We start from the raw sequence: 20,779 nt of genomic DNA, 5'->3' as shown, positions 1-20,779 counted from the left end.
TTTCAAAAAGATAAAAATTTGCCTTTAAAATCTTTTGAAATTTCTAAAGCAGAGTTAACACTTTGAGGGGAAGAACAACTGATCCAGTTTCTCCAGCCAAAAGTTAGAAAAGGTTAGTGGCTGTCTCTGTATCAGGCACCTTCAAGGTACCACAGGACTCTCCATATCACCTCCCTGGTTCTTTCTGACAGATATTTCTATTTATTCTGGAAACTATATTTGGATCTCAATTATACTTCTACAGGATGCACTGGGGAGTTTGTGAAAGTAAAGATACCAAGATTTTATCATGTGCCAGAATTAATGGGCTTAAAAACCTGATAATTAAAAAGCATGGTCACTCATGACAAACCTCGCAAGCAGGTCTGCAGGGCACACCCGACCGATACTCAGACGGCACAGAGCTCCAGGCAGGAGGTAGTGCATGCCCCAAGCTCATTGGCACACCTGACTCACCGGTGCCCTCCCTCACTGATGCCTGGAGTCAGATGGGCCAGGAAGGGCCAGGCACAGGTTCCTAGAACCTGTCCAACCGGCTAGAAACCTGCAGCAGCACAGCTCCAAAGGGCACTGCTGCCCATCTGAGGCAGGTGTGGACAAAGGGGCCAGAAGAAGCCTTCTCAGAAGAAACTCCATAGCAGCTACCACTGTCTGCTGACTGCCAACTTAGGAGGATCAGGAGGCTGTGAAAGAGACAGCTAGCAGTACTGTAGCCAGACAACTGCAGTTTCCATGTGTAACACACAGACATGAGCTCCCCAGCAACCCCTCAGGTTTCTCCCACATGTCAGCAAGTCCAAACTCTCCAAGCCCAAAGAAACAAGTGGACCCACAAGAGTTTCTACAGACTACAGCTAGACATGGTTGCACACCAACTACTCCTTGGCCAGCAAAGTTAGGGTCATTCCAGAGACAGAACTGTACATAAAGTCAGGGCCACTTCTGTGCTCACCCAGAGTCCCAACAGAAGCAGCATTCTCCACACCACACCCAACATCTCAACCCAACAGGAAGAGGACCTCACATCTCCCCATGGGACACCCCACACTCAGAGCAAGCTCAGTTCACAGAAGCTCTGGGAAGACCATGCCAAGCTCAATCTGGGCCACCTTCTACAGTCTTCAGACAGTAAACCTAATGGCCAAGAGATTGTACAGGGCCAGCTCAGAGTGTCCATTTTTTTTTCTTTCTGAGAATGAAAAGAGGACAGAATGTTGTAGGTAGAGTGCTAGGTGTGACCCTGACATGGCACTCTTGAACTGCCAAGGGACTGTGATGGGGAAGGACCCTTGGCTCTGTGCAGTTGCCTTTTCTTCCCTGAGCAGGAAAGGACAACCCTGAAACAAAAGGTACCATGTTCCTTCAGCAGCTGCGGAAGCCTCAACATACTACTGTTCCATGTGTGAGAAAAGCTAGAGCTGGAGAAGACATGACAGAGCCCAAAAACCCACCTGCAGCCACAACACCAAGTCACAGCAGCCGACTTCAGAGCCCCATCATGTCTATCAGCCATGTTTTCATGGCTTATGTCCTTTCCAAACTCCAGCCAGAGACCAATCAGTGTTGTGACACAAGTTCGACAGCACTGAGTGAAGACAGGCACTACGGAGGCAACTGTGTGACCCTGCCTTTCACTCTGGACCATGTGCCCCACAGGTCCTTCTAATCATTAGGAAGTTGGCAGAGACCTCTCATCTGTACCTCTTACCTTCAAAAGCAGCAGCATGGCCTTGAGTCCCCACATTTAACAAAAGAGAACGAGGAGATAGTCACCCACATGACATGGCTGTATGCTCCCAGGCCAGCAGGCCAGCACCCATTCCCATCACTCTGTGTTTTCATCAGGCCATACTGCCTTCCTACTTCCTGGATCAGGAGAGGCAGAAGGACATGGCATAGCATTCTGTGAGTTTAAGGCTCTCTGACAAAAACTGTTAAACTGAATGGACTCTGTAAGGACTGTTTTTACTTTGAAGCAGGAAGTAACTACACATCAGAGCCAAGGTCCCTCCCAGTCCTTCACAATCTCCCAGCAGTTCACCAGTGTCCTGTCAGGGTCACACCTGGCTCTACACTTATCTCCTACTCAGTACTCTATCCTCTTTTCATCCTCAGAAAAAGAGAATTGGACAATGACTGCAGCCACCCACCTGACAGAATTCTATGAAACTGAATAATATGCCGTCAATCTAAAGAAGCTTCACAGTTCTGGGACAGTTGTCAACAGAAGAAAAACTTTTTCTTATTTATACTGTATACTTCCAGAAATTTGAATATAAGGATAAGAAAGCAGTTACAAGAACCTCCTTCAAAGCCACGTAAACAGCAAACAGAGGACACATCTATATGGCAGTGGAGTGGGAAGCAGAGAGGTCACAGCCATGGATAGGGCCCAAAACTCAGCAGAAGCCCCTGGACAGCTGGGCTCTTGCCCCTCCCTACCCACAGCCAAGTCACAGCTTCCTAACCCTGCATATGTCATGCTCCCTTTGAGGGGTACACCATCAGTGTATGTTTATGCTCCATAAAATGAAACCAGTCCAGAGAAGCTCCTTTCTGAGAGAAGGTGGTTCCAGTTAGATGTCCAGGAGAAATTTTCTGGAGCTGTTCCTTGGAATGAGGTGATGGGGTGAGTATCACCACAGGGATGTTCCAAGGGGTCCTGGCCCACACTTTCAGAGTTCTGGAATGCAGGAGTATTCTGCTTTTCCTGAGGCTGGTTTTGTCTGTCCTGATTTCCTAAGCTGTGTGCCAGTATACTGGCACCTCATCTTCACTCAGCAACTTGTGATATAAACAGTACTGGAGAGTTCTGTGAGGCAGGGAAACATTCTTAGAAGTGGAGTGGCAGGTGCTGGGTCACCAGACTCCAGTACCTCTAGCCAATGAAGGGTAGGGTCCCAGGTGTAGAGGTGGTAGCTCCAGATCTGTAGGCTTAATAGGAGTTCAGTGGCTTCTGGAGCTCCATGCCTCAGGTATAGTGCCAGTGCTCTTCTGCCTGACTTTCAGGAGTATTTTTCTTTTTCCTTTCCCTTTGAAAGTTACAGAACAAATGTGTCCTCAGCACAAGTGTCTCTTCAGTTTTGTGCAGCAATTGGAGCATAACACTGGGGGGGGGGAGGCAGTCAACTTTATTTGAGTTCGAGCTTCATTCTGTTTCTTTCTGAGAAGCCAAAGGAGGGTGCTAAGTAGCTCGGTGTGTTCATCACGGTGTGAATGTTGTAATGGGTCCTCTCTGTCTGAGTCTGTTCATGCTCACTAGGGCATGGCTTGATCTGTCCTCAGCACACTGGGGGACACTACTAGTGGCTCCAGAGTCACTAGCAGCATGGGTTCCAGAGCATCCTAGTGACTGAGCTTTACTCTGTTCCCATGTATGTCATCTCTCTGAAGTGGGACCTGGAGCCCATCTGCTTCCCTGGACAGCGGTACTTGGAACCCTATCTCCCCATCTAGCAGATCTTGTCCCATTCCACAAGATAAGGTAGTTTTTTCCTGTCTTGTCCACCTGTTAGAGGGGAGTAGCGGAGCCCAAGGATGCTGGTATTGGCAGCTAGTTGTAGAGAATGGCTTATCTGAGGACAAGAAGTCCAGGGCAGATGGCACGTTTGCCTGAGGTGTATCTACTAGACGGCATAATCACCCTTTAGCACAACCAACAGGCTTTACCTTGAAATGGCAGTCACGAAAGGTGTCAACTCCTGAGGCTCATAGGCACGTGCAAAAGCCCAGCACACGTAACAGGCAGCATCCCTGACGTTGGCGCCCACGCTGCAGGCACCCCGCTTCTCATCATAGGTCAGTGCCTTCAGGATCACTGTGACAACTGGCAGAAGACAAAAATAATGAGCAACTGATGGCACATGAAGCGGGATCACAGACAGGCCATGTGTGCCGGCCTACAAGAGACAAAATCTGCTTAGAACAAACCCCTGAAAGGAAAACAAGCCCACCAGCTCCAAGGTGAAGAGGTATTTTTTGAGGTTCCCAAGAAAAGACAATTCTTAAGATCAATAACCACAGTGAAGCTCCCAAGTTTGTGGCCATACCAAGAGAGTGCAAAGCTCAGAAGCTCACACCAGAATAGAAAGGGTCATGTATTTATGGGGAGTGAGGGTGACCCGCACAAATGAGGCAGAAGGATGTGAAGCCACAGGACACCATACAAGTCTCATCATCCCAAGACTTCAACAACCTCAGGGAAGGGAGGAAACACCTTGGGGCCTGGACCAGAGAGGGGCCCTGGAAGTTCCAGGGCTGCAGAGGCAGACATAGAAAGCCAGTCATAGTGGATCTGTGTACACAGGATTGTCTGCCTGCTTCACCATCTGAAGTTTCTATAGCAGCCAAGAGATAGACACATGAATTCTTCTTCTGGTTTTAGTGAAAATATACAACCAAGTAATTGATACACATGCACATACAGAGACAGAGTCAGAGACATACATACATATATACAGACAGACAGACAGACACACACACACACACACACACACACACACACACACACACGGCAGTTGATACAGGAGGTGGGAGAATTTAAGATGTGTGCAAGAACACTGGAACATTAAATTTATAGCATTACTGGGTATTTACTTGAAGGGCCTAGGTTATATATCACAAAGATACTTGCTCATCACTGTTTTTTGTTTTGTTTTACCTAAGACAGGGTCTCTTACTGTGTAGCTATAGTTGGCCTGGAATTTGCTATGTAGATCAGGTTAGGCTAGTCTTGAACTCTGCCTGCCTTGGTTTCCCAAGTGCTGGGATTAAAGGTGTGTGCCACCATGTCCAGCACATTCATCAATGTTTATTTGCAGCACTGTTCAAAATAGCTAAGTGCCGGGTGGTGGTGGTACATGACTTTAATCCCACTACTTGGGAGGCAGAGGCAGGCGGATCTCTGTGAGTTCGAGGCCAGCCTGGTCTACAAAGCGAGTTCCAAAACAGATAGGACTGGTACACAGAGAAACCCTGTCTCGAAAAAATCAAAATCAAAATCAATCAATCAATCAATCAATCAATCAATCAATAAAAGCCAGGCAGTGGTGACTCATGCCTTTAATCCCAGCACTTAGGGAGGCAGAAGCAAGCGGGTCTCTGTGAGTTGGAAGACAGCCTGGTCTACAGAGCAAGTTTCCAGACAGAGAAACTGTCTTGAAAAACCAAAAACAAACAAACAAATAAATAAAGTAGAAAGAGAAGACACCCAAATGACCTCTGGCCTCCACAAACACACATACATATGTGTGAGCAGAAGCACACATAAACACACACATATACCAAAAATGTGGTATAAAGAGGACAACCTTCAGGAATTAGTTCTCTCTTTCCACCATGTGAGATACAAGGAGTGAACTCGGGTTATCAAGGTTGGTAGTAAATGCCTTTATCTAAGCCATCCCAACAGTCTGGAATTTAATTTAATAGGAAGATCAACTGTTAATTTTTAAAAGACTCTTAAAAGTGGTAATGGGAAATGCAACAGAGAAAAACTTAAGGAAACACTTGATTTTTACAATGCAAAGATAGGTTATTCTTTTAAAGTCACACTAAATGGATTTTTCTAAAAGAGCATGCTAAAAGTCTCAATTTCTTGATCCCAGATAGAAAACCATCCTGCAGTAAGGAACGCTAGACAGCTCTCATTGGTATTTTAAAAATGTGTTTAAAATAGGACTGGAGGACTAGTAATATGGTTCAGTGGTAGAGCACTTGGGGGCCTAGAATGTGTGAGGCCCTGGGTCCAATTTCCAATACCATACCTAAAGAGGGACAGAAGAACATCCTACTGGCAACATAGTTCTTCTAGCAGTGTCCATAGCCATGTGTTCTATAACATGGCAGGAAGTTCCAAAGCAATTTGGGGTTCAATGATCACCCTTACTGGCAGAAGCTGGCCACAAACACTGAAGGCCATCAAGGTAAGTTTCACAGCAGATAAATAAACCAAAGGATTTAGTCAAATACCAGCAGCAGACACAAAGGACATGAAAGTGCCCAGGGACTCCGAAGGCAAAATAAATGGAGCACACTGCTTCTTGGACTGCATGCATGCCACCCTCAGAAATCCCAACCTGTGCATTCTATATCCTGACCACACATGAGTACCAACCCTGTATCCACAAACAGTGTGAAGAATGGAACCACTCATGTGTGTTTATGTGAGGTACCCATCTCTTGTATGTGCAATTATCCACCAGAAAATAACACCTAGAAATAAATATAGGGGGGAAAAAAAACCTAAAGGACTATGAATGTTATAAAACCAAATCTCTGTCTTTTTGCTTCTAAGGATTTTTCTATATAAATATCAAAAGTACTTATGGTTCAATGGAATATATTTCATATACTTGTAGTATTTCAAGGAGGCTGTAAAATGTGCACAGGGCAAGTAGTAGGCAAGAGGCCTGGACACATACATCCTAAGGGAAGCAATACAGTATATGTAGTGCATCCTCGTGCAGATGCAGAGGTTACCCAGCCTGGTCCTGAAATAAATAAATAAATAAATAAATAAATAAATAAATAAATAAATAAATAAATAAATAAAATTTTAGAAAAAAAGCCTATCCCCTGATAAGTCTCATTTTCTGAGTATCACAACATCAGGACATCTGACCTGGGACAGACTGTGGCCTCTAGATGTCTTCTGAATGGCCACACTGAAGTCTTGGGCACAGTGTAGGGCCCAGTAAGTGATCATCCCAGGGCCAGCTATGCCTGGCCTCTTCACAGACAATCTCTGAGTCAGCCCCATCCACAGAAGCAGCTCCCACACTCCAACAGCTCAGCCCAGCCCCACCTCCCATCACTCCAGAGAACACTGGGGTCACAAAGGCTGGCTCCACTGGGTCATTCTTAAGGTCCCTACAACTCCTACCTAGTTCCCATCTAGCCTTACAGTGTCCCTCTCTGCCAGAACTCCCACTGCAGAGTATGTCCCAGAGACTCCCTTACAAGGCTCCTCCACACCCCAGGGAAGAGGCACACCACCAGGCAGACTCTCTGGAGCAGGAAGCAGCTCAGCAGCAAGCCAGAAGCTGAACCCAGTTATCTGAGAGAATATCATTCCTATACACACCTGATGTTTCCCCAAACATGGAGTTGATGGTTAAATATAAACCTAGCAAAAGAGAATTGCCATGGCTGCTGTGGGTTAGGAATTATAACTGCAATTATCTCAACTTGAACTATATCCAATCTGCAATGCTGAAAAAGTCATCAGCTGTTCTACTGAAACAGGCCTAGCTGACCTGGAATTGCTCCCAGTTTACTGGTATATAGCTCGAATTCACTACTCTGTTAATTAACAGGGTACCCACTAGGGAGCAAACAATGTCAAGAAAATTGGCTGTGGCACCTGTGGGAGGGCTATGTCCATATATGTAGTGTCACTGCCAGCTGGACTCCCTGGGGCTTATGTAGGCACCACAGCCCCGATGCTCTGGGCAAGGCCAGCCAGCAAGCCTCTGGCCTCAGGGAAATCTGAATGTGCTCTCTAAGTGTCAACTTATCACTCCATAGGACAAAACCAATTTCCAGACAGATAACTACAAGCAGCAGTGTCAGCACTCTCTGGATGTCCATTTCACATCTCTCCTACACAGATTCCTTGCCAGGAAACTGGTGCCTCCCAACAGGCAGACACAGACCTCACACACCATAGTACCGAGACCAGCCAGAGTGCCCAGGTTTCTGTCCCCAAGTTGAAGTGAGATAATTTTGGGAACTAGCCCTTTTCAGGGACTAGTGACATAGCCAGCCACAAGAAATTCAATTGTAACCACTAACAGTAAGTCTTGACAGACTTTCACAGGGTGTGAACCTGCTTACTGTTCAGAGAACCAATTGCCTAGGAAGACACCTAGTGGTTCCAACTACCCAGACTGCCTGAGAGGCCACAGGAGTTGCAGGCTCCAAGAACCCACTCACATCTTGCCTGTTTCCAGCCAGGGCCAGGACCTTCAGATGTCACAATATGCTGGGCCTGCCATGCCTGTGTTCTACAATTCTAAGTTAGAAAAGTAGAAAGCAAAGCTCATCAGGGCCTCACGCCCTACAGCCACCCATAGCTGCCAATTGTTGCCCAGACCTGACTGGCCTTCCCCTACTCTGGCCTACAGCCCAGTCAGCAGTCTTCAGAGACAACATCTGGCCTTTCTTCTGCTGAGAAACATGAAAGCATCCTCCACAGATGCACAGCAAACACCAGAGCTGACAAACAATGTGGTGTAAGGCAATGAACACCAATGACTGGCTGCTAAGTGGAGGCCAGCCCAGTAAGGGCCGGACGCTATGATAGGGATCACTGGAAAGGAACTGATCTGTAGAAAAGACAATAATGACAGATACTGTATCAAAAACACAGGGAAGCCAGACCAACACCACTAACTCATCCCAAGGTAGTGAGAGCAGCAGCTTGGCATGAGAAGACAGGTTGGACCCACTTCTGCTGCTCCTAAGAAGGGGCACCTTGCCAGGCAGTAGTGGCATACACCTTTGATCCCAGCACTCAGGAGGCAGAGGCAGGTGGATCTCTGTAAGTTCAAGGCCAGCCTGGTCTACAGAGCGAGATCCAGGACAGGCACCAAAACTACACGGAGAAACCCTGTCTCGGAAAAACAAAACAAAACAAACAAAAAAGGGGGGGCACCTTCTGTTGATGAACTCCTGAGCTGTATCCAGCCTCTGCCATGTGAAAGAAAGGCACTGAGTTTCCAGCTCTGATATTCAGGGATCCAGGAAACAAGAGCCAGGGTATCTTTCGTGGCTACAAGGGCACTGGGCACTCACAAAACTGGGCTGTCGGGGAGGGGCGGTGACTTGGAACAGGAAACTCTTTGCCTTCAACCTTTATATAGTCATTATCAGACAGAAATTCAGAAACAGCTCTTTCCAGATTCAACAGGTTTAAAATAAGGAAACTGTTCAATAGTTTTGAACAAAAACCTTTCTCATGGTTCCAATTACATACTGCAAATGCATGTCAAATATATATCATACCCCAGAGGGCTTCCTTTTGGCAACTTGGAGTCCAGCAAGGTAATTTGAACACCCTTCTCTCTAGACAGCATGTCGTTTGTTTAACACAGGCTGCCTAAGGAAGAAGCAGCCTCCAGGTGAGAGAAGTGATTTAACCCTAGAGCCCCACATTCCTCACTACAGGGTCTGTAGAACCTATAAGCTAGGGACACAAGGATTCAGGCATCCTCTGCATAAGCAGAAACAACCAGCCCATAAAAATCACCACACAGTTACATCTCCTGACAGCCACTCAGCCACATTAATTTAAAACAAGTTATCACGTTGGGCAATCATGGATTGTACAGGTTCCTGAGGTGTGTCTGGTGCAAACCCCAGGCTTTGCTCAACCTTCCCAATTTAAACTCGATGATAAAGAACTTTCAGAGACGAAGGTATGCAGTGGCCTGAACAATCCTAAAAAACCAACTCTTCCAATGTAGCCCAGGAGGCCAAAAACAGGCAAGGTGCTGGCCATGGACAGACAGACACATCACAGAGAGCAATGTCTCCCAAGCTATGCCTCCTGAGCCATCTCATCCCATGAGTAGAGCCATGCCCACAGAGCCTGAGCCTCAGAGTCCCAGCTTCCGGGATCAGGTGTGGCTGCAGGACCTGCCCCTTGTACCAACAGCCAGTGTACTGTTCTTAAGAATGTAGTCCAACTTGCTCAAGAAAAATGCCCCTTGAATATGCTGGAGATAGGAAGAATGATGCACAGAACACCAGGCTCCATAGACCTGTGGGTTAATTTCCCACGGGCCCCAGAATGGCCCAAGAGGCCCCCTCACTGACCTGCAGCAGCAGCATCTTGCCTATGGCTATGGAATCCTCAACTGTGCAGCAAGGGAGGTGTAGACTTGTGGGTTTGGCCTGTCCTTGAAGAGCCAGGGAGAACTGTTCAATAGTTTTGAACAAAAACCTTTCTCAACCCACACTTGGGGAGTGCACTTCTCCATGCAGGGTACAAACCTCCACATACCACCTGGCTCTGCTCTCTCTAGGGGCATTTCAGGTGTTTCCCTACTCAGCAGATCACTACATTAAGCCCACACTTAATCCAGAAAAAGGTTCTGCATTCATCTGGGTCCTAGAAACCCTCCAGCTATACAGCCAAGAGTCAAGGCTCATCTGTCACACAGCCCAGCCAGGTGTCCTGAAGTTCCCATGAGAAACTCCAACAGGCAGGTACACAGTTACCAGCTTGGCAGTGCCCTTCATTCCAAGGGTACTTTCCCAAAAAAAAAATTTAGTCACAGAAGACATTTCCACTTCAAGTGAAGTCTCACTAGGGAGGACCCTTCAGAAATTCTAAGCCCAACCCACCCACAGCAGCCTCCTGGGTGGTGCAGTAGGTTCTCCTGGGAACAATGACAAGAAACATACTGGGTGAGATGTGAACATCCACTTCCATCCCCATCAGCTAGATAATTAGATGGAATCCACATAACAGCAAGTAGGAAGTATGGGGCACCTATAAACACCACATTCTTGATGGATGTAATTGGGAGTAGAGAACAGAAGTGAGATAAGGGAATAATACCGAGGGAACACAACAAGTCTTGTGGTGACACTATATTAAAATCTCAGCTATAGGGGGTATTTTAGGCAAAGTCACATCAGGAACTGATAGTATGTGAGCATGAATGCACGTACACACATGCACAAACACACACTCACACTCACTCATCTTGGAATCTCTTCCAGCTACAGTCTGTGCCCAGGCCAACATTCTGGTTTAGACACTATAATTCTGTTGTGTCACAGAGAAAAATCTACCGGGTCTTCCTGAACACTTCTTTATAATCTTGTAAATCTGTAAGTGCTTCAGAATGGAAAATAATAATCATAAAAGAAGCTGTTCTAGTTTGGATATGAAGTGTACCTCCAAAGATTACTGAGGGCTTAGTGGTACTACTGAGATGACTGGATCACAAAGGTGCTAACTGTATCAATGGATACTGATGATCTCACAATGTATGGCCAGTGGGGCCTGACTGGAGGAAGTAGGCCACTAGGGCAATGATTTAAAAGATTTTTATCTCCTGACTCAACTCTTTCCTGTATTTGCTTCTGGCCACAGTGTGGCTGTTCTGCTACACGATGCTTTCTCTGCCATAATGGTTTGCTTCATACCACAGGACCAACTGATCATGGTCTGAAATCTTGGTATCATAAGCCAAAATAAACCCTTCCTTCCTGACAGCCTTTTCTCGGGTATATTGTCAAAGCAATGAAGAATGACTGGATAAAAGTCAAAGCAAGTTGAGACCCAAGCAGAAGCCTAGGATGCACAGTAAGATGATAGCTCACCTAAGAAGCAACAAAGGAGCCTGAATATCACCTGGATACACAATCAATCCTTGATCCCAGCACAGGTTATATCTGTGCAGATGTGATAACGATGTCCCTCCCAGTAACCACAAAACACCTATATACAAGAGGTGCATGTAAACACAGTTCTGTAGTTAGAATATCTGTGTCCCTCCAAAACTCATGTCTTGAAATATAAGCCCTAGCGTGTTGTCAAAATGGGATATGGGATAAGGTTATGAAGGCCCCACAAAGAATGGAATAAGAATCTTCTACAGTAGCTTAAAAAAGCTTTTAAACCTCTTCCTTACAGAAGGACACAGCAAGTGTGAGGAAGGGAACTTTGACTCAAATGTGCTAGCTGCTTCATCTGGGACTCCCAGATCCAAATTGGGAACAAGTAGTAAATTTCTTCTGTTTACAAATTATTTGTTCACTATGGGGTGCTTTGTTATAGAAGCCCAAAAGAACTAAGATACTATGTCAAGAAAAGCACAAAACTCTGAGGAGTCATACTGATCGAGTATGGACTGGCACTTGAAGAAGACCAAAGGACCTTCTTCACCTGTTACTGGGCAGACATGGAGAAGGCATAGATGAATGGTTAAAAACCAAGGACACCAACAAAACATCCACTAAGCTACATTCATAGATGTCTGAGAGAACACAGCAACATACTTTTGTCCCAGTCTGCACAGCAAGGCTTCCATGTGAAGCCAGGCTTGATAGCTCACATCTGTAATTCCAGCACTCAGAAAGCTGAGGCAAATGGATTTCCAAGAGTTCTGGGTCAGCCTGAGCTACTGAATGAACCCTGTCTTTAAAAAAAAGAAAACAAAACTAAACAAAGCAGCTTCTGTGAGAACCCACATGGTTAGAGTAACAGAGAGGATAGGCAGCAAGAGCTCACTTGTGCCCCCATGTATTCCAGAGTCGGCAGAAGACACCAAGAGTGAGATGCAAGTTTTCAAGACAAGAAAATCAAAAGTTCTGTCCCAATGGAGGACATCAACACTTCCCCCAGGGCTGCATGCTTCTCTCCAGAAGAAGCACCCTACCTGGAGGTGTTACTAATATGCCAGTTAACCAAAGGCAGCAATACCTCTCTCAGTCTATGGATGTAGCCACCTCCCAACTATGTTCCACACCCTGGAAGTAACAGCTACCGAGGTAGCACAACAGGTCTATGCTATCTGCCCTTTCAGCAGAGTGGAGAGTCACCTTCACATGCAAGACACTGCTCCATATTACAAGGGTTTCTGGCAGAGGGGAAAGATGAACTGCAGCTGCTAAAAATGAAATATGGTGTCCAAGTGTTGTCAGATCCTCTGACAGCAACTGACCAACAAGAGATGACAGATGATGCTGGAGGGAAAAGCTGGGCATCCATGTGAATGCCCAATTTACTTCCCATCAAACCCCACTTTATCAGTTTAGGCCAACTGAGGCCTAAACTTAGGGCCTAGAAAAAATGAATGGGGGCTTCTGCCCAAATCAGCTCATGAAAGGTTTCTCTCCCATGCTGGACTGAAAGACAAATAGGTAAGCCTTCCAAGACATCCTTCCCCTTGGACTCCATTGTATTTGTCTTGACAGAATGTGCATACAACTCCACAGAATTCATTGTACCTGCCCATGACAAAGCATGCACACAGCCCCACAGACCTCATGCTATCTGTCCAAACTAGTTGTACACACAGCCTCACAGATTCCATCCTACCTACGCATACACACATTACCATGGACCCCATTCCATCTGCCAATAATAGGGCATGTACATAGTACCACAGGCTCCATATCACATGTCCACAGCAGGGCATTCCCACAACTACACCTCATCTTCTCTGTGTTCCCCATGACTAGACATGCCAACAGCCCCATGAACCCCAACAGACACACCAACAGCCCTATGAAGCCCATCCTATATTATCCAAACAAAATCAGGTTGGAATAGTCTGAGGTCAGTATAGTCTCCCAGGGAAGCAGAACACAGACTCCTCAACTTAGGGCAAAGGGATATGATTATCACAACTGCCCAAACACACAAGTACCACAACAAACAAGGTCACTAGGGTGTGGCTGGATCCCCTGGTAGGAGTTTAGTGGTGCCCAGCAAAGGCACATGAAAAGACCACCAGGCTGACAAAAAAAGCCTCAATACCTTCTCCATCATCAGTCAGCCAGTATATCTGCTGGCTCTCAAAGACACTCAAGGGCTGACTTCCAGTCAGGCCAAGCCTGCCCAGGTTTGTACTCCATGCTACACTAGTCTTTTCAAGTGATCCTAGTGGTTCTTTGCCAATTAAACACTCCCTGAGTCCCTGAGTGACCATTTTCAAAAAGACCTAGTACTGATGCCCTTTATCTGCTCCATTGCTTCCTTTTGTTATCATCATAGCAGCTGTCACTGAGGCAAGAGCCTGTCAGTTCCTGCCCACTGCCACCACCACAAGCCACCACAGAGGAAGGACATGGCATGGCATAACCATGAGGCAGGAGGTGCCTCCAGGACCAAGGGTGTACTCCTCCGCTGATGCTGTGCTACTGGCACAAAACACCCACAGCTAATGACAGAGTGGCGAGTACAACAGCTTGAAAGAAGCAAAAACAGCGTCCAGGAGGATTAAAGGCTAAACCAAGAAGTCAGACCAGTTCTACCTGACTTACAACCAGGGTCCCCAGCCCCAAGGCCCAGGCCCAGGCCACCAATGGCCCAAGACAATGACCCTGGCTCTAGCCTCTGGGAACATCACAGCTATTTCAGAGACAGCAGGATCTAGGGAGACTGCAATATGCCCTAACCCCGAGGCAATGTTGCAAGAGACATACAAGATCCCAGAAGGAGCAAATGGCCCAAGGTCATAGAGGGCACATCTAACATGGTAGCAAGTCCTTAGTTGTGGTTAATGGCAAGCCTGGCCATTAAAGCCCATCTTTAACTAAGTGATTGGAGAGGTTCTGGTGTCACCATTCCACACGTCTACAACTTTCCTGGTTGTGATCATGGACAGAGGGACAGCAGTTCCTCCTAGGTATAGCCCCACTGAGTAGGTCTCAGACTTCCACCATCACACTGCCTAGCAGTCAGCCTTGGCTACCAATTCCAAAGGATGCTCAATTGGTATCTGTAATTATGAATTCTAACCCCCATCACTTGTGTTCACTACAGAAACTGAACTCTATAAAAAATGTTACCTATCACATGCAGAAATAGCTCACAGGCAGGACATCCATTCTTCATGGCACTCACTTTCTCCAAAAAACCAAGTCACTACAGGAGAACCATTATGGTTTAGTAGTGTCCACCAGATGAAAAGGCTCATGTGCTGAAGGCTAGGTTCCCACCTGTTGGAGCCTTCACTGAGAGGTGACTAGATCATTAGAGTGCCGACTTAATGTTTTAATATATTGATGAATGTTTAATTTGATGATATTATTGGGAGGAGGAACTTTAGGAGGTAGAATCTTTTGGAGAAATACGTCAGTGAGGGGGTATATATTTGGGGGCCAAATGCCTCCCTCTCTCTCTCCCTTCCCCCCTCCCTTTTGGCCACCATGAGGCAAGCCATACCTTCCTCCTCCATACACTTGCACCACCATGATATTCTGTCTCACCTTGAGCCAAAGGAATGGGTCTAACCAACCCTGGACTGAAACTCTGAAACTTAAGCCACAATAAATCTTTTGAAGAAAGAAAGAAAGAAAGAAAGAAAGAAAGAAAGAAAGAAAGAAAGAAAGAAAGAAAGAAAGAAAGAAAGAAAGAAAGAAAGAAAGAAAGAAAGGAGGGAGGGAGGGAGGGAGGGAGGGAGGGAGGGAAGGAGAGAGGGAGGGAGATGTGAGCAGAAAGGTACCTTGAGTGTACTGCAGAGCAAAATGGGACAATATCACCCATGTTCACAAGTATGACAGCTCAGGTCTGACCCTGAGCTGATTTCCACTTTCAAAAATAAACAAGACAAACTATGTAACACAAGTATAGAGGTTTTATAATGCACATGGCTCCTACAGACACATGAACAATAAAAACTGAGACACAGACCACCAACACATTCATATACACAATGTGCACACACACACAAAAAAAAAAAACACTGAAGAGAATGGTAAATTTATATTGATGTAACACAGATACTATCAAAGGAATAAGACCATCAGGATGGTCTCCTGTAAATCATGTAACTAGTAAGGGTTTAGTATCCATACTATACTAACTCCCCAGGCATGGCAATAAACACCTGTAACTCTAGCACTAGACAGACTGAGGCAAGTGGATGACAAGTTCAAGGTCATCCAAGAAACACACTTCTCTCTGAAAAAATAAATAAAAGTCTCTCAACACCACCCACACCTCACATACAAATCAGGTATGGGCTATTGGGGGTTTTTTGAGGTTTGTCTCCTTGGAGACATTATCTTACTAAGTAGTCCAGGGTAGCCTCAAATGTGTGCTCCATTTGCCTCCTGAGTGGTGAGATCATACATATGTGCCACCATACCCAGCCTAAAAAAGATATATCTCTTGAAGAGACATTTGTCCAAACAGATGCACAGTCAATAAGTACATGACAAGATGCTCAAGATCATTAGTCACTGAGGCAAATGCAAGTCAAAATTATATCAGCATACCCTGCATACCCACCACACTGGGTATAAAGCCTGGATTGTTTTCTCAAAAGGAAATCAACTGTGGTACGCCACTACTAAAGGTATAAGATAATACTGTGCTGTGGAAAAACAACTTGGTGGACAGAGGACTGAGTGTCATGAGATCTGGTGTGTACCCAGAAGACAGAGAAACTGTAACTCAACCAATACTGCTGTAGAAAGGTCCACAGCAAAACTACTTATGACAGCCACGAGGAGGAAACAACCCAAGCATCACTGTATTCAATCTTTAAAAAAAATGAAGTTCTAAAACATGGGTGAACTTTGAATTCATTGTATTCAGTGAAAGAAGCCAGATCCAAAAGTTCTAACTTACTAACTCAAAGAGACAGAAAACAAACTGGTAGTTATTAATGTTGGGGAAGAATATGGGTGACTGTGACAGGGCTCTGGTGTTTTCTGTGGTGATAAAAATGTCTGGAATGAGATAGAAGTAATGATTGTGCAACCCTACATATCCCACGTTACTGAATTATTCACTTTAAAGTAGTCAGTGGGTTTGGAAGATGGCCCAATCAGTAAAGTAAAGCCTTGCAAGAATGAGGACCTGAGTTCAATCCCCAGAACCTCATGTTTTTATTTAAAAAAAATAAAATAAAATAAAAAAGGAGGCGGAAGTGGCCAGGCATGGTGATGTGTGTTGTAATCCCAGTGCTGGGGAGACAAAGACAGACAGATCCCCGAGAGATTGCTTGGCAGCCAGCCCAGCCTACTGAGGAGCTCCAGATCAATTAGAAGCCCTGTCTCAAAAGCAAGATGGAAGGTTAAAGAGCTGGTTCAGTGGTTAAGAGCACCCATGACTCTTGAACAAGACTCAAGTTCAGTTCCTAGCACCTACATCAGGTGGCTCACAGCAGCCTGTAACTCCAGCTCCAGGGGATCCAACACCCTCTTCTGGCCTCCACAGGCATTCATATACATATACACAATTTAAAAAATAAAATCTTTAAGGAAAAGGTGGAAAGTGGCCAGGCGGCGGTGGCACATGCCTTTAATCCCAGCACTCAGGAGGCAGAACCAGGCGGATCTCTGTGCGTTTGGGGCCAGCCTGGTCTACAGAGTGAGATCCAGGACAGGCATCAAAAACTACACAGAGAAACCCTGTCTCAAAAAAAAAAAACAAAAACAAAAAAAGAAAAAGAAAAGAAAGAAAGGAAAAGAAAAAAGAAAGAAAGAAAAAGGTGGAAAGTGCCAGAGGAATGGCACCCAAGATTGTCTTCTGGCCACCCCACACTTCTGTGTACACATATCCTCATGCACACACATATGCATTCACACACATACACACAAATCCAAAGAGTAATTTTATAGAAAACTACACATGAAATGTTTAAATAAAAGATTAAATTTAAAATGAACTACAAATAAGATAGGATCAAAAATAATCAATTTAAAATGCTTAAACATCCATAATATAAATATATATAAATCTAAAGTTCATTATGCATAATATACAATTACCTAAATTAAAAACACAAAGTCTGACTTTGTGTTTTTACACACAAAGGAAAAGATCTGGCCGTTAAGACAACCTGATGAGGGTGATGAAAGCTAGAAAAAAAAAATTATACAAAATCCAAGTCAAAAGGAAAACAGACAATATAAGAGAAGGTCCTGGAAGACACAGTAAGGTGAAAAGGGATCTAGCTGAGTCCCATAAAGAGAAAATAGAAATAAGAGAATTCCAAAGAATTACAGGCAAAATTTTCCCAAACTACTGAAAAACTTAAGTCAGATACACAAAACGTAACTACATAAAAGAAGATACATAAGAAATCCCCATCTATACATATCCAGAGTGATGTCGGCAAAATTCAGAAACAAGGAAAGTAGTAGCCAACATTGAGCACAATCATGTGAACAGCTACCCCTGACCATGCACACACAAGCCAGCAGGCCCCTGGGAAGAAGCCACCCAGGAGCTAAGGTCAAAACAAAACTTTCAGACAATGACTAATACACTGAAGAACTTCCAAAAAGCAAAAGAAGTAAAATTATCCTAAAGAGAAGTTCTGAGATGCAAAGATATCATAGGCAAATTCTGTATGCATAGAGAGACTGAAAAGAGTCTAAAAACAATGTCAAACATTCAGTAAAAAGAACCATGGGATCAACAAATACAACAATCAAGTATGCTGCAAACCATCCAGTGTAGGACAGCCTGACTTAACTAGTCACAGAAGCAACAATACAAACTTTCCAAACCAAAAGAGTATCAATTCCAAACCAATAATTTTCTAAGCAAAAATCTATGCCTTAGTCATTAATGTTGCCACTTCATGATCTGAGGACATGGTCCACTGCTGGGACTTCTCGGCCCTTCTTAAGGATCATTTTATGCCTAATGAGTGTACAATATATTTTTTTAATTTTTTACATGAACCCAAGCCTGTTCAAATGTTACACTCATGCACAGTATTAGACAGTGCAGCATGTATGTCTAGTATCTTGTTTCCTATTGGCTTACTACTTGGCTTTATTATTATCAATAATATAGAGAAGTCTCAGGGAACTAGAGCTACCAACTTATTTCTGCAGCCCTACTGACTTTTACTTTTCATCAATTTAGACATCTATAGTAACACATCAGGGTCACCACCAGTACCACACACATGTAATGCACAGCTCAGAACTAGCAAGGCCAGGGTTGGATGGCTATATGCACATGACCAGCTGGTGGAGGCAGAGGCACTGAGGAAGAAGGAAGCACCTGCCTCACAGTCACTCCCTCTACTGATGCTTTCCTCGCACTGTGTACAAGTCTCTCCTGGAACCTCCAGGGAAGACCTAGAATAGTTAACAAGAGAGAAAACCCAGGGCACCAGCCTAGGCTGCTTTGTTTTCTATGAATGGACCACACTGAAGACTTGAGAATGAAGGTGTGGACTCAGGACCCACTGCTCCCTTTTCCCTGCTAGAAGACAGCCATGGGGCTTAAAACTTCAATAAGTAGAACAATGCCTACATGTTCAATGAAAGGTGATTCTTACTTAATTCTTGCTTTCAGAACCACACAAACTTGAAGGCAGGTGATGGTGGCATACTCCTTTAATATCAGAACTTGGGAGTCAGAGGCAAGCAGATCTCTGAGTTTGAGGCCAGCCTGCTCTACAGAGTGAGTTCCAGGACAGCCAGGGCTACATAGAGAGACCCTGCTTCAAAAAAAAAAAAAAAAAAACAACAACAATAACAAAAAAAAAACACACACACACACACAAAGAGGACACTCTAAAAAGAAAAGGGGGAAAGCCAAACACAGTAGTATACACCTATAATCCTAGCACTGGGATAGATGAGACAGGAAGATTATGAGTTCCGAGCCAGTATGGACTATACTGCAAGACCTTGTCCTTTTCTTTTTTTAATGTATATGGGTGTTTTGCCTGCAAGTGTGTCTGTGCACCACCTGCACACCTGGTGCCCTCAGAGGCCAGAAGACTCTTATCTTTAAAAATATGAAAAGTGGGGCTAGAAAGATGGCTCAGCAGTTAAGAGCACTGGCTTCTCTATCAGAGGACTCAGGTTTAATTCCCAGCATCTACATGATGGCTCTCAATCATCTGTAATTCTGGTCCCAGGGGATCTGATGCCCTCTTTTGGACTCTGTAGGCACCAGGCATGCATGTAGTACACAGACATACATGCAGACAAAACATTCATACACATTAAATAAATAACAGACATACATGCAGTCAAAATATCCATATACATTAAATAAGTTAAAAAATTAAAATAAAAAATGAAAAATTAATGTCTATAATTCCAGCACTCAGGAAGCAGTGGGAAGATTGCTCTGAGGCCGGTGATAGCTACATAGCAAGATTCTGTCTCAAAACAGCAGCAACAACAATAAAAGTTGAGAAAAGAAGCAATGAAATTTATCATAACAGAGAAAAGGAGAGAAAGCAGATCAAAATGAACGTTTTGAAAAAGTAAGAAGCTGAAAGACACTCACTGCAACAGATGGAAAGTGACAGGCTCAGGACACAGCCAATGAGAAAGAATAACCTTGAAGATCAAGCATGGTGAACAATGTGATTCAGCAGACAGCAGACACACCAGTGTGGAGAAGCCAGTCAGGGAAGAAGGGCTGGGCTTTCTGCGCATCTCTGTCTGCTTACTGATGTTACTATCACATTTCTTATTATGTGTAGCATGTGGAGAAAAAAGGAAATCTTAATGTCAGTTTTTAAATTTTACCTGTCCCTGTTCAGTTTAACTAACTTCTCTCTATAGCTGTGAGCACAGCAAAAGTGTCCAGAAAAAACTTCCTGAGCTACACATGGAAAACTAACAAGTTCCAAGCATGGCCAGAAAACAAGGCCCCAGAGCTGCACTGCTGTTCTGGGAGAGCAGACAGGTGAGGAAAACTGTGGGAATCCTCGAGACTTGGCCCAAGTTCACAAACCCAAACTGAGTTTCCCAATCAGAGACAAAGCAAGCCGCTGCTCACGGTTTCAGGTTTCCCTTTAGACACAGAGCATTGGCGGTGCCAACACCAGGAGGGACGAGAAGAACCAGGGACTGTTTACACAAACACAAACACAAAGTCTTTCACCCTCAATCATTCACCCTGAAGGCTCTTGAAGAGCCACAAGGAACCTGGTTCCACACAGCTCAGAGGCAAAAGAGCAGGAGAACATGTGCCCTACATAAGCTGCCCACAGGCGACATTCTGGTACAGCCAGGCCTCCCACCACAGGGCACCTCTCAATGAGACACCACTCACCCTCATGAGCCTTTATAGGAAAAGTGTAAGAGGTGCTTTTTGTCCTAC

General features: G+C 44.8%; 1 protein-coding gene across 1 annotated transcript in view; it reads right to left on the bottom strand.

The window, feature by feature from the left end:
* Tbcd (tubulin folding cofactor D) overlaps positions 1 to 20,779 on the bottom strand; it is a 173,988-nt gene that overhangs the window by 73,003 nt on the left and 80,206 nt on the right. Inside the window, exon 14 of the mRNA XM_059272344.1 lies at positions 3,670 to 3,826. Within this exon, the coding sequence (XP_059128327.1) occupies positions 3,670 to 3,826 (157 nt within the window). The remainder of the gene's footprint in view (positions 1 to 3,669; positions 3,827 to 20,779) is intronic.

Source organism: Peromyscus eremicus, chromosome 8a (genome assembly GCF_949786415.1).
Source record: "Peromyscus eremicus chromosome 8a, PerEre_H2_v1, whole genome shotgun sequence".
Classification (NCBI taxonomy): domain Eukaryota; kingdom Metazoa; phylum Chordata; class Mammalia; order Rodentia; family Cricetidae; genus Peromyscus; species Peromyscus eremicus.
This window is presented reverse-complemented; position numbering and strand designations above follow the sequence as displayed.